The sequence below is a fragment of the Eurosta solidaginis genome, chromosome 2, assembly GCF_040869045.1.
Source record: "Eurosta solidaginis isolate ZX-2024a chromosome 2, ASM4086904v1, whole genome shotgun sequence".
Taxonomy (NCBI): domain Eukaryota; kingdom Metazoa; phylum Arthropoda; class Insecta; order Diptera; family Tephritidae; genus Eurosta; species Eurosta solidaginis.
The window spans coordinates 38,700,110-38,714,489 of NC_090320.1; the positions used below are offsets into that span (position 1 = coordinate 38,700,110).

Consider the following 14,380-nt stretch of genomic DNA (forward strand, 5'->3'; position numbering starts at 1 on the left):
GCCTTAGTACTATAGGTGGATGCCTTTTCGAGATATCGCCATAAAGGTGGGCCAGGGGTGACTCTAGAATTTTTTTGTACGATATGGGTATCAAATGAAGGGTGTTAATAAGTATTTTAAAAAGGCGTGGGCCTTAGTTCTATAGGTGGACGCCTTTTCGAGATATCGACATGAAGGTGGACCAGGGGTGACTCTAGAATTTGTTTGTACGATATGGGTATCAAATGAAAGGTGTTAATAAGTATTTTAAAAAGGAGTGGGCCTTAGTTATATATGTGGACGCCTTTTCGAGATATCTACTAAAATGTGGACCAGGGTGATCCAGAACATCATCTGTCGGGTACCGCTAATTTATTTATATATGTAATACCACGTACATTATTCCTTCCAAGATTCCAAAGGCTTTTGATTTCGCCCTGCAAAACTTTTTCATTTTCTTCTACTTAATATGGTAGGTGTCACACCCATTTTACCAAGTTTTTTTCTAAAGTTATATTTTGCGTCAATAGACCAATACAATTACCATGTTTCATTCCTTTTTTCGTATTTGGTATATAATTATGGCATTTTTTTCATTTTTCGTAATTTTCGATATCGAAAAAGTGGGCGTGGTCATAGTCGGATTTCGGCCATTTTTTACACCAATAGAAAGTGAGTTCAGATAAGTACGTGAACTGAGTTTAGTAAAAATATTTCGATTTTTGCTCAAGTTATCGTGTTAACGGCCGAGCGGAAGGACAGACGGTCGACTGTGTATAAAAACTGGGCGTGGCTTCAACCGATTTCGCCCTTTTTCACAGAAAACAGTTATCGTCCTAGGAGCTAAGCCTCTACCAAATTTCACAAGGATTTGTTAATTTTTGTTCGACTTATGGCATTAAAAGCATCCTAGACAAATTAAATGAAAAAGGGCGGAGCCACGCCCATTTTGAAATTTTCTTTTATTTTTGTATTTTGTTGCACCATATCATTACTGGAGTTGAATGTTGGCATAATTTACTTATATGCTGTAAAGATATTAACTTTTCTTTTAAAATTTGAATTTAAAAAAAAAATTTTTAAAAAGTGGGCGTGGTCGTTTTCCGATTTTGCTAATTTTTATTAAGCAGACATAAAGTAATAAGAGTAACGTTCCTGCCAAATTTCATCATGATATCTTCAACGACTGCCAAATTACAGCTTGCAAAACTTCTAAATTACCTTCATTTAAAAGTGGGCGGTGCCACGCCCATTGTCCAAAATTTTACTAGTTTTATATTCTGCGTCATAAGCTCAACTCACCTACCAAGTTTCATCGCTTAATGCATATTTGGTAATGAATTATCGCACTTTTTCGATTTTTCGAAATTTTCGATATCGAAAAAGTGGGCGTGGTTATTGTCCGATATCGTTCATTTTAAATAGCGATCTGAGATGAGTGCCCAGGAACCTACATACCAAATTTCATCAAGATACCTCAAAATTCACTCAAGTTATCGTGTTAACGGACAGACGGACGGACGGACATGGCTCAATCGAATTTTTTTTCGATACTGATGATTTTGATATATGGAAGTCTATATCTATCTCGATTCCTTTATACCTGTACAACCAACCGTTATGCAATCAAAGTTAATATACTCTGTGAGCTCTGCTCAACTGAGTATAAAAAAGGCATACATAAACAATATATGCCATGAATATCAACAACTTCCAAAATGTGCTGTTACATATAAACAGAAATTGTCTGCATATTCGCGAATTAAATAGGTTTATACTGAGTGCTCCATAGTCTTATGGAATTGTGAATATCAAATTTACAATACAAGATTATAAAAATAAATTTATAAAAAGTAAACAAAGCCTTTTGTTTCAATAATTATATGCATCTACATACAGTAAGCAAATGCATGCTTAATTTTAAACAACAAAATATGTAGTAATAATCAAAGTTAGTGGAACCTTTTCAATGTGCAGTGTGCAATGTGTGCAATCGGAAGCGTTCAGAAACAAGCCGTATGCATGCATACACTGACCAGTTCCATGCTCACAAAACAGCTATCAAAGCTGCTTTTTATACAGCCACTTGCGCGCCTCTATTGCCCTGTTATTATATGTAGATATGTTCGGCGTATATGTAAGATATAATTTGTATACGCTTTCGTACTCCACCCGTAGATATGTCTCTGGCTGTATGTTACGATGAAGTGAGAAAAGTCCGATTGCTGAGTGACTGGTTAGCTATGATGCTTATGATGGTTCCACAAGTCAATGTGACCGTGTATTCACTAAGTATATGCATTGTCGACGTTATCGACTGCTGATTGATTGACGTGTAGCGTGTTATAAATTTGTGCTTTGCATAGAATGACAATGTATAAATTCTTTATTATGTACAAATTTATTGTACTGTGATTACGATGAATAAACACTGTAGTAAATAATGCATTATGCTATATCTACATATACATATATAGGTATGTGCGAAATGGAGAATATCTTATACATGGAATAGTAGCCAAACCAGCAACTACCTCTTAGGAATAGTATCCAAACTCACACAGTTCGAGTTGTCTTGAGCTAGAAAATATGCTACATATACTTACAGTTGCATAGAAAATAAAAATTTATGCATAAATTAATTCAACTTTAAATTGCTTAATTGAATTTAATTGCACTTTTGACACTAACGTTGTTGTTATGGAACACCACTACTGCTGCTCTGGTAGTTTTTTATCTCATTTGAACTGTTTTGCCAGATTCACAATTAAGATCCTTGTTTGCTGCTCTTGTATCATTGTTTGCGATTAACAAACACTTTGTTCGCAGTTGACTGCTATGTTTACTGTATTAAAAATTTATTTCTGATATTTTAAAAAAATTGTCTAATGTCTATTTTTGATTAAATTTCATTTAATCGATTTGTATTTCTTCCTTACTTTATTCGTGCCCGCTTTAATTTTTACAAACTAGACAATCCCGTATTCAGTTTCCCATTTTCGTCGCTGCTCTTTTACTGCCCGTCCTCTGCTACAACAAACACAACGAACCAAACATACAATTATTACACGAACACAGACTCACCTCACAATTAGTTCGCAAATCTTTATTCGCAATTAATTAGAAACAAATACAATTTAGTTACTGAATATCACTTATTCAATGTATCGCATTTAAAACACAAAATGATTCTAGTTATTCGTATTTTTTTATAATTCTTATAATATTCACAGGAATTTTTTCAGTCGTTCGTGTTGCAGAAGAGAAGAAATTGATTGAAATGTAACAAAGCGTTGCCGTACTCCGAGAGTAAAATCATTGCCATATTTGTTCTTACACAGTGAACGGTTGGAATACTTCCATACAAGAACGCTTTGGGGTAGATAGCACGACAAATATTACCATATGTCAATGAAAGTTTTTACGAATATGGACATTTGTCAATCGATAGCAAAGTACATTGGAAGGGAAATTTTTGGGGTATATGGGGTGAATATAATTTAACGTTGCAATATTTTGCTATTTTTGTTTAAATCTTAAAAAAAAAAATTCCAGTAGCGCACCAGGCTTTGACAATAAATATAAAAAATGGCGGGTAGAGGGATCCTCCCAATGACAAAATTAATTTTTCATCTCACAGAGACTTCAAGTTTCTACTCCAAAAAGGATATTTATTTATTATTTTTAAAATTTCGTATATTCGAAAGTAGGCTTTGAAGAAGCTTTCAAATATCTCAATTTAAAGCTTCACTTCACGTCGCGTGGACCTGCCAGATGGCATGGAAAGCCGTACCGAGTCAGCATAAAACTTGCAAATTCACCAAATTGTAGGAGGACTGAAAAAACCTCCCCCTCCAGCGGGTTAGGGGGTCAGAATATACCCGCGGTAGGTATGCTTGTCGTAAGAGGCGACTAAAATACCAAATTCAAGGGGCTGTGTAGCGCAACCCTTCAGGTTGCCAGCGCAATATATAGCTTCTCCAAACGCAATTGTCAACCTCACCTATCCGCGGCGAATCCTGTTTCAGTAATAGACGGGGCTCTGGCGACCCCAAGCTCCTCATGGAGAGGAGGGAGGTATAACCCCAGCGGGTTAGGGGATCAGAATATACCCGCGGTAGGTATGCCTGTCGTAAGAGGCGACTAAAATACCAGATTCAAAGGGCTGTGTAGCGCAACCTTTTAGGTTGCCAGCGCAATATATAGCTTCTCCAAACCCAATTGTCAACCTCACCTGTCCGCGGCGAATCCTGTTTCACTAACAAACGAGGCTCTGGCGACCCCAAGCTCCTCATGGAACTTGGGGGTAGGGAGGGAGGGAATGGCCTGAAGGTTTAATGTGGCCACATAAATCGTTCCCGAGATGGTCGGGCTAGCACCTTAATGGTGCTGTGGTACCGGAGCGTACCGGATTTGTATCCGGCAAAGGACCATCACATCGATAACACTCCCCAAAGCCTTCGGGGAGCAACCTTATCGCTACAACAACAACAAGGAGGGAGGTATGGCCTGAAGGTTTAATGTGGCCACATAAATCGTTCGCGAGATGGTCGGGCTAGCACCTTGATGGTGCTGTGTTACCGGAGCGTACCAGATCTGTATCCGGCAAAGAACCATCACATCGATAACACTCCCCAAAGCCTTCGGGGTGCAACCTTATCGCTACAACAACAACAACAACAAGGAGTGAAAAATCAGCACCCCAAAAATCGGAGGGGAAGCAAAGAGGATACATTATGATAAGAGACGTCACTCATTACTCGCAACCATTTGCTCGATGTTTTCTGAGAGGTAGTCGCTGGTTTATTTTTGAGCGAGATGTGCATAAAATGCATTCTATACATTTTTGTGGGGTAATTGTGTTTATTTCCCCGACTGTATTTTATTAATTAATTACTTCTCTTTCTAAAAATCACAATTGCACAAGGTGCCTATACCGCATGGATAAATGCCAGACAATTCAAAAACGTCCCTCTTAGAAAACATTCGGCATCAATTTTTTGATTTCCAGCGAGTTACTCGCCACTCGTAGCAGACTCTTATTATATTTATCCTCTTTGGGAGAAGCAAGGCTTTAATCTCTTTGCAGGTATAATAGTGTGGCCATTTATTGAACACATTTGTCAAAGCGAAGCATTTGTTTGATTTGCGGTGTTTTATGTAAGTGGGTCCTAACTAATAAGAGTAGTCGTTTTATTGGAAACACAAATCAAAACAAGTAAGAACGGGACTGTCTTCGGCTGTGCCGAAGACTTCATACCTTTCATGAATGGGGCTGAACAATAATCTTATCCCGTTCGTAATCTCCGAATAATCGGATGTATAAGATAAGAAATATATAGTGAACAGATCTACATACCTTAAAGATTTTTAAGATAAATATAAAATAAAAAACAGGTAGGTACTTTGTGTGAGGATGCAAAGTTTCAGGTTTTTTGTGGTCTGCGTGTAAAAACTATGACTACGAATCACGTATTTCAAAAATATATGACGTAAACGTAACTATTTGATGAAATTTGATGAATTTTGAAGCTTCTAGCCGTAAAAAGGGGGCAAAAATTAGAGTTTATATGGGGTATATAATATATATACCACCGATCTCTATGATTTTTTCAGACAACAATATATGCTATATACGTAAGCATATGGTGAAATTTGAAGCGTCTAGCTGTTAAAAAGGGGCAGAAATTGCGCAAAGTTTCTTAACTGAACAATCGGTTGTATGAGATATATACTATATATACCACCGATCTCAATGCTTTTTTCAGACAACAATATATGCTATACACGTAAGCATTTGGTGAAATTTGAAGCTTCTAGCTGTTAAAATGGGGAAGAAATTGCGCAAAGTTTCTTATCTGAACAATCGGTTGTATGGGATATATACTTTATATACCACCGGTATCTATGATTTTCTCAGACAACAATATATGCTATACACGTAAGCATTTGGTGAAATTTGAACATATCTAAACGATTTTTAAGATAAATATAAAATAAAAAATAGGTAGGTAATCTGTGTGAGGATGCAAAGCTTCACGTTGTGTCTGCATGTAAAAACTATGACTACGAATCACGTATTTCAAAAATATATGACGTAAACGTAACTATTTGATGAAATTTGATGAATTTTGAAGCTTCTAGCCGTAAAAAAGGGGTCAAAATGAGAGTTTATATGAAGTATATAATATATATACCACCGATCTCTATGATTTTTTCAGACAACAATATATGCTATATACGTAAGCATTTTGTGAAATTTGAAGCTTCTAGCTGTTAAAACGGGGCAGAAATTGCGCAAAGTTACTTATCTGAACAATCGGTTGTATGGGATATATACTATGTATACCACCGATCTCAATGATGTTTTCAGACATCAATATATGCTATACACGTAAGCATTTGGTGAAATTTGAAGCTTCTAGCTGTTAAAATGGGGCCGAAATCGTAAAAAAATATATATATATACTATATATATATACCATCATATATATATTGTATATATCACCAATATCTATGATTTTTTGACACAACAATACATACTATATACGTAAGCAATCGGTGAAATTTGAAGCTTATAGATGTTAAAATGGGGTAGAAATTGCGAAAAGTTTCTTATCTGAACAATCGGTTGTATGAGATATATACTATATATACAACCGATCTCTATGATTTTTTCAGACAACAATATATGCTATATACGTAAGCAATCAGTGAAATTTGAAGCTTATAGCTGTTAAAATGGGGTAAAAATTGCGAAAAGTTTCTTATCTGAACAATCGGTTGTATGAGATATATACTATATATACAACCGATCTCTATGATTTTTTCAGACAACAATATATGCTATATACGTAAGCAATCGTTGAAATTTGAAGCTTATAGCTGTTAAAATTGGGTAGAAATTGCGAAAAGTTTCTTATCTGAACAATCGGTTGTATGAGATATATACTATATATACAACCGATCTCTATGATTTTTTCAGACAACAATATATGCTATATAAGTAAGTATTCGGTGAAATTTGAAGCTTCTAGCTGTTAAAATGGGGCTAAAATTTGCGAAAATATATATATATATATACTATATATATATACTATATATACCACCATATATATACCATATATACCACCGATCTTTATGATTTTTTTAGACAACAATATATGCTATATACGTAAGCATTCGTTGAAATTTGAAGCCTCTAGCTCTTAAAATAGGGCAGTAATTACGAAAAGGTCCTTATCTGAACAATCGGTTGTGGGGGATATATACTATATATACGACCGATCTCATAAATTTTTTCAGGCAACAATATGTGCAATATACGAAAGTATATGGTGAAGTTTGAAGCTTCAATCTGGATATATGCTATAGTGATCCGATCCGGTCGGTTCCGACAAATGTCTAATCGGACACCCAAATACACCCGCTCACCAAATTTTATCAAGATATCTCAAAAATTGAGGGACTAGTTTGCATACAAACAGACAGACGGACAGACGGGCATGACTAAATCAACTCATCTCTTCAACCTGATTATTTCGGTATACTTAATGGTGGGTCTATCTATTTTCCTTTAAGGACTTACAATTTTCGGTTTCGTGACGAAATTAATATACCATTTCATTTTCATGAAAGGTATAAAAAGAAGATTGCGCATTAAAGAGTTCAAAATTGCTTCGTTCTGCACATACACGTCACACTTCACTGCTGGAGCGAATGAAAGAAAGAGAGAAAAAACAAGAGCTAAAGGAAAATGACGTAAAAGTTGGCCATAAAAAACAGCTGATCTTTTATTTACATGCGCAATGCGCGATCATTGTGAATGATGACTACCCTGCAAAAATTGTTGGATTACGTGTTCCATTTTCTTCATATTGGAGTACTCTAACAATACTCCTTTGCAATGCGTTTGCGGACCACCATCAGCCGATCATTGCTCGTTTTTTAACGACAGTGATCACGACACGATGACGATCGAACAGAGTTGCCAAAAGTAAAATATTTCATACAAATAACTGATAATAAAATTTTAATATGGCAACTCTGATAAAATGCGCACTGGTTTTATGTATACATACTATAGTATAGAGAAATACCCTGCAAAAATTGTTGGATTACGTGTTCCATTTTCTTCATGTTGGAGTACTCTAACAATACTCCTTTGCAATGCGTTTGCGGACCACCATCAGCCGATCATTGCTCGTTTTTTAACGACCGTGATCACGACACGATGACGATCGAACAGAGTTGCTAAAAGTAAAATATTGCATACAAATAACTGATAATAAAATTTTACTATGGCAACTCTGATAAAATGCGCACTGGTTTTATATATACATACTATAGTATAGAGAAATATTAGTTTCTTTATTCACGCAAATGCTAAATAACATAAGAATATTCGTAGTAAAAAATATAAAAGTTGTATTGCCCCTCTTCATTTACTTTCATTTTAAATTAAATTCACTCCGATAATTCTTTCCGACACAATTCCTCTTTAGTACTTTGGTATATGATCCTCTGTGGGTGCTCCATGGAGTACAACAGTGAAAGTACTTTGGAAAGTACTCTCACGTATGTACTCTATGGAATACTCACAAACAAAGCGAGAGTGGGATCACCTACTCCTCTCCTAGGACATCGCAATGTTAATTGGAGCACATTTTTTGTATGAACACAGATTAGGTTTGGAGCAGTCCTATACTCCTAAAGGATTATTCCTTACATTATTTATAGAGTACTCGCGTTCTTGAAGGGTAAGTGTGATATCTTATCTGTCAACTGCCTGACAGGATGTTCAATATGGCTACTTTTTAGCGTTTTGACAGGGTGTTCAATATGGCGGCGCCTATCTTCAGCGGGTGATAGAAAGAGATACAGAATGAGATAGCGATAGTCAATTACAAATCAGGTGATCCAATCACTTTGAAATTTTGACGTCTATGCAGAAGATTCACACTTAGTTATCATTCACAATGTGCGCAATCTTGTGTTTCATTCGTGATTGGAAACATTGTACAGGTTTACAAGTATGATATGTATGAGAGGGAAACAATTTCTTTCCCTTTCTAACACACGGCAGTTTGACATTTCGGTCTGTCAAACTAGTGTGGAACATGAGTTTTGACACTGAACGAAGTGTCAAAATTACCGGCGTTGCTTCGTCGAAAGCGACACAGGGAAGCAAAAAAAGGATCGGAATATCAGATATGGGTTGCTGTGATTGTAAATTTTTTGAACGAATTTAGTAGGAAATTTTAAGTGCACCCATATGGGTCCTTCAGAAAATTATAAAAAAGTCTTCAATTGGGGTATCTGAGGACGCGTAGTTATTCCAGTATTAAGAATAGAAACACGGGAGTTAAGTTTTTCTACCCATTCAGTTTGAAACCGAGGTCGACTGCAATAACCCGTCCAAAAAAGCGGAAAGAAAAATGAAAATACGTGTTTTATCCTGTTATCAATAGTCCAAAGGCGGAAAAGTATTCGAATTATTGGAAGCGAGGCAAAAATGCGTCTATTAATACCTCCCCCGACGGTTTTGGCAATCGTCCCCTGTAATAAAGTATCACAATTTGTTAATTATAATTGTCCAAAACATATGGATTTTAAAGAGAGATGTAATTAAGTGCTCCTTTGAAAATAAATAAGGATATTTCTTTGTAATTTTGCAATAAAAATTTTACACAGTTTTCGTTAGCAGCTACTACACTTTTCTTGTACCTAAGAAGTACAACAGTGCCAAATAGCATCCACACAAAAAACTAACAAGACAAGCATTTTATCAGGTGGGCGTGGCTGTGTATGTGCGCGCTGCTACATATCCTACTTGTAGACCTGTACTATGATTGGAAACTGAAAAAAAAACGATAAAAGCGCCATTATCGACATATATCGGCTCCCATTTTGACAAATGTCATCTTTATATAAAGTGGCTTAAAATAAACGCCTGTTTATTTTATTTGTCGGCAATCGCTTCCCGAAGGAAATTGAAAAAAAAATAGAAAGGGACGATGGCTTTATTTGTGCTAGATGTAGCAGGCAACACAAATTTACTTGAAGTTGATTCCCATGGCACAGCAGCTGTTCAGAAAAGAACACAATGGCGCACTTTAGTGGAGAGCCACGACCGAGTCTGCCTTGATGATAACGAAAGCTCAAATGCTGAAGAACTTCCGGATGAAAATAGCGAAAATGAAAAAGATGTAGACTACTTTGGTAAGTAGTTGTAGTGGTACTTGTTTATTGTACCACTTGGAAATTGAATATGTTTATATGAAAAATTAAATTTATTGGTAATAGTCTAGAAAAATTTGATCCCTGTCCGGAGATATTTGCAGTTGAAGTTGGCGATTTCCATGTGGTTGTTGTTGTGTTCATACCCACAAAAAAAAATTGTGCATCACCGTGGCGGTAGCCACGGTTATACCACACACCCGGACTTGGAATGGCGTAGCCCAGGGTTATTTTTTATAAACGCGGTTTTACCACACACCCGGACTTGGCATGGGGTTATTTTTTATAAGCGCGGCCGAAGGCCGCCTATGCAGAAAGGTGTTCTACGCAGAATTACTGTGCATGACGCAGCCGGTGTTGCATCGGCTAAGGGTGTTCTACGCAGACGTCTTGAGAAAAACAAGAGTAATTTCTTGTTCAGTTAATTTCTATTATTGCTCATCTGGCAGCACTCTTCACTATCAGGTGCTTTTCTTCAACAAATCAGAGTGTATTTTTATTACATAATTGCATATTAATTAGAGAAATTAGACACATTTTTTCACTAATTCGTGAATATCAAATTGTATTAATCTATCGAAAAACAAAACAATGTGATTTGTGCGCTTAAAAGATTGTAAATGGGCGGGAACAATATGTACAAGACGAACCAGTTTTTCGTGCATAACTTTTAAACGGGTAAAAGAAGTTAACTTCCTCGTATTCTTGATCTAGACGTGAATACGCGTCTTTTGATACCTAACTCAAAAAAAGGCCCAATTTTAGGGTGGGGCCCCTAAACGGCACAATTACCAAAAAATTTTATATTTCAATTCTCTATCAATTGTAAACATCAATTTCCTTTAACTTATTTCCAATAAATAATATTAATTGGTTATACTAAGACATATAACCATAAACATATGAAATATAAAAATTTTTAACATTCATTGAAATCATATACATATGTAATACTCCTATATTGCTACAAAAGGCTAGGTACATTCCCAAACATCAGAGTGCCGATATATTGCTGTTTAAACATTTTTGTTTTTGTATTCAATAATCGAATGTACCTAAATTTAAATTTTGTTTGTCACACTTATGCTGCTACAATCACAAAAATTTTATAGCTTGTCTTGTTTTGATTTCGAATTCAAAACACATTGCGAGCATTTTCTATTAGCAATATAGGAGTATTACATATATGTAAGATTGAAATCAAAAGAAAATATAATTAATAAATTTAATTTTTCATATAACATATCTAAGTGGTACTATAAACAAGTACCACTACACTAGTCATTGCGCATACATGTAGAGTTTTCTGAATTTCAAATGCAAAGTTGTAATGTTTAGGCTTACCACCGCCAAACGTCGATATATCTGAAATAATAAGAGGCGAACTACCAAAATTAACTATACCCAAAACTAAACTTGAAGAAGAATTAGAAAAGGTCACGGAAAAAATTAAAGAAGCAACTTCACAGATTACCGAAAAACGTAAAAAATTTCATAAAAGAATCAATAATACAATGGATTTCTCCGATTATAATCCGGCAACTGGAAAATTTGATATAGAACAGCAATTAAAAACGAATATTGAAAAAGAAATGGCAAGGTCGCAAATAAAACCTGACTTTGAAAAACTTAAAGAGCTGCCATTCATTACAAAAAAGAAACAACGCGAAATTATTCGGGTAAAAATATATATTTTATGTTTTCAGAATAAGTTCTAAAGAACTTAATTATAATTATGATGACATATTCGACATCTTAAGCCGCAACTATGTTGTTGTGGTCGTTACCTTGGGCATTGTTTGAGGAAGATTTCATAATCAAGACTCGAGCATTGTTGTAATAGTTTCACCCGTTGCAATCTTAGTAGTTGTGCCAGAGCTTGTGGCAACTTGCTGTAAGGCCGGCGGGATAATAAATGTTTACAATTTAGACTGTCAATGGCAGTTTTAGTTTTATGCCAGAGATTTAAGTTGAAACGTACATACATACTTTATTATATTAATATTTTTTTTTTGAAACGCATCTTTGCTAAAATAAATGAAATCTTCTGAGATGCGCAGTGGTACACATTGATGACCTCTTTAGTAAACTGAATTATATCTTCATATATGTTCTACAAAACACCACAAAACAAACAGAGTTTTAAAAGTGTTTATCTTTTTACTTCATAACCGCTTAGATTGAACGAGAAAAGACTAAGGGTCGTGGTTGGTATAACTTGCCCGCTACAGAGCATACTGAAGAAACCACTAATGAACTGAAGATATTACAAATGCGCTCAGTTCTAGATCCCAAACATTTTTACAAGAAAAACGACCTTAAAGTACTGCCGAAATACTTTCAAGTAATCATGCAGCGTGTGTAGCCTTTTAAGTAATAAAATAAATATTCTGTTTCTTTTTTCTTCATCTAGATTGGCACAGTACAACATTCGCCCTTGGATTACTATAGCGAGCGTGGTACACGCCATAAAAAACGTTCTATGGTGGACGATTTGCTAGAGGATGAAGCTGCGTTGAATTTTACGAAACGCAAGTTTAAGGAAGTGCAGGCACGACGCGAAAAGTATGCGCATCGTAAAGCTTTGCAAAAAATGAAGAAGCAAAAGAAAAAGAAATCGTAAAACTAATGTGTATTAAATTAATGTAACTGTAAATATGTATTATCTGTATTAAAAAGGTAACCGATAAATCACATCATTTGACTGAATGTTCATCAGCTGTACTACCTTCTGCCGCTAACGCTCGCAACACGCCATCTGCTAACTGGCGATAACTTTTTGCATATTCTGTATCTGCATATTTAATTACTGCGGGTATGCCTACATCACAGCATTCGGTTATATTACCATCCAATGGAATGCGTGCTAAAATATTTGTATCTATTTTCTTAGCAAACGACGCGGTTGTGTTTTTGAAAATCTCCAAGCGTGTTTGACAATTACCACAAATTGCATGTCCCATATTTTCTGCTAAACCAATTATTGGTACACCCAATTTACGGTACATTTGTGCGCCACGCAACGTAACTTCCAGCGCTGCCTTTTGTGGTGTGCTCACTAACAGAACACCAGTAATTGGTATATTTTGTGAAAGTGACAAATGCACATCTCCAGTGCCTGGCGGTGTATCTACAATGAGCACATCAATTGGCGCCCATATAACACCTTTTAATAAACGCTGCACTGCAGATATTACAAGTGGACCGCGCCATATAATTGCGTCTGTTTGTTGGGCAAGTAATCCCATGGAAAGGCATTTGACACCATAGTTTATTGGTGGTATCATGAAGTTTTGTTGATCAACTAATGGTTCTTCATGTATGTTCATCATTAAAGGAATGGACGGCCCAAATATATCTGCATCTAATAGGCCAATACGTTTACCCATGTTTGCAAGGCTAACTGCTAAATTCACTGAAGATATGTGGGGAAATGGATTACAATGTTATCGCATCTAAATTACACATACCAGCTACAGTGGACTTGCCCACACCACCTTTTCCGGAAGCTACAACAACAATATTTGTTACGCCAAGCAATGGCGCCCGTTTAGGTAATCCACGCGCCATTAGCTCTTTCTGTTTAGACGTCAGTTCTGTGGCTAGAGTTCGCTGAAAAACATAACTTTATTAATAATTTATGTTTGAGATTGAATTTATTAAGTATACCTTGCAAATATGTATAAACGGTGTACGCAACATTCTTTTTAAATTTGTAAACAAAAGTAAAGGGCCAATTAATGGTGAATTATCCATAACCAGTTAAAACTGCTGATCGAACCAACCATATGGAAATCAATGTAATCGATTAATGGTGCCATACCATAACGCTAAAGCCATAACCATATCATAGCCAAACAATTGGTTTTTGGTTTCTCGCCATATACATAACCTAAAAATATTTGAGTTGTTGAATTTAATAACTTTTTGTGGATTTTATTCATTGTTTTGGATACGTTATGAATAAGAGATTTATTTTTTGTGGAATATGTTTGTAACTTTTTGCGTTTTCTTCATTTTTTATGAATTTGCCACGATTTTTTAGGTTAAGGCACCATTAATCGATCACATTGGAGATGGGTATGGTTTTGACTATGGCGTTAGGGTTAAGGAAGTTTAATTTGCCCTTAAGTTGTTTGATACCCACCTTAGGGATGTAACA

At 35.7% G+C, this 14,380-nt stretch overlaps 3 protein-coding genes across 6 annotated transcripts in view; 1 reads left to right on the plus strand and 2 right to left on the minus strand.

Moving 5' to 3' along the window:
- Slmap (Sarcolemma associated protein) overlaps nt 1-3,246 on the minus strand; it is a 39,467-nt gene extending 36,221 nt beyond the window's left edge. For 2 of the 4 annotated variants that reach the window (XR_010949428.1, XM_067765054.1), the window contains exon 1: nt 3,064-3,246. The gene's annotated coding sequence lies outside the window, so the exon portion shown is untranslated. Of the gene's footprint in view, nt 1-2,585; nt 3,003-3,063 lie in introns of those variants that run through there. The other 2 variants (XM_067765057.1, XM_067765056.1) reach the window with 2 other exon arrangements.
- A 6,636-nt stretch (nt 3,247-9,882) lies between these two features.
- Nucleotides 9,883-12,917, plus strand: LOC137239592 (uncharacterized). The gene is made up of 4 exons (XM_067765059.1): nt 9,883-10,200; nt 11,557-11,897; nt 12,398-12,562; nt 12,632-12,917. The coding sequence occupies exons 1-4, from the start codon at nt 9,996-9,998 to the stop codon at nt 12,839-12,841; spliced, it is 921 nt and encodes a 306-aa protein (XP_067621160.1). The 5' UTR covers nt 9,883-9,995; the 3' UTR covers nt 12,842-12,917.
- On the minus strand, nt 11,122-14,017 carry Nubpl (NUBP iron-sulfur cluster assembly factor, mitochondrial). Its single transcript, XM_067765058.1, has 3 exons — nt 13,888-14,017; nt 13,689-13,830; nt 11,122-13,633 (listed from the first exon to the last, which is right to left on the minus strand). Exons 1-3 carry the CDS (start codon nt 13,972-13,974, stop codon nt 12,915-12,917), a joined length of 948 nt encoding a protein of 315 aa, XP_067621159.1. The 5' UTR covers nt 13,975-14,017; the 3' UTR covers nt 11,122-12,914.
- Nucleotides 14,018-14,380: the final 363 nt, after the last annotated feature.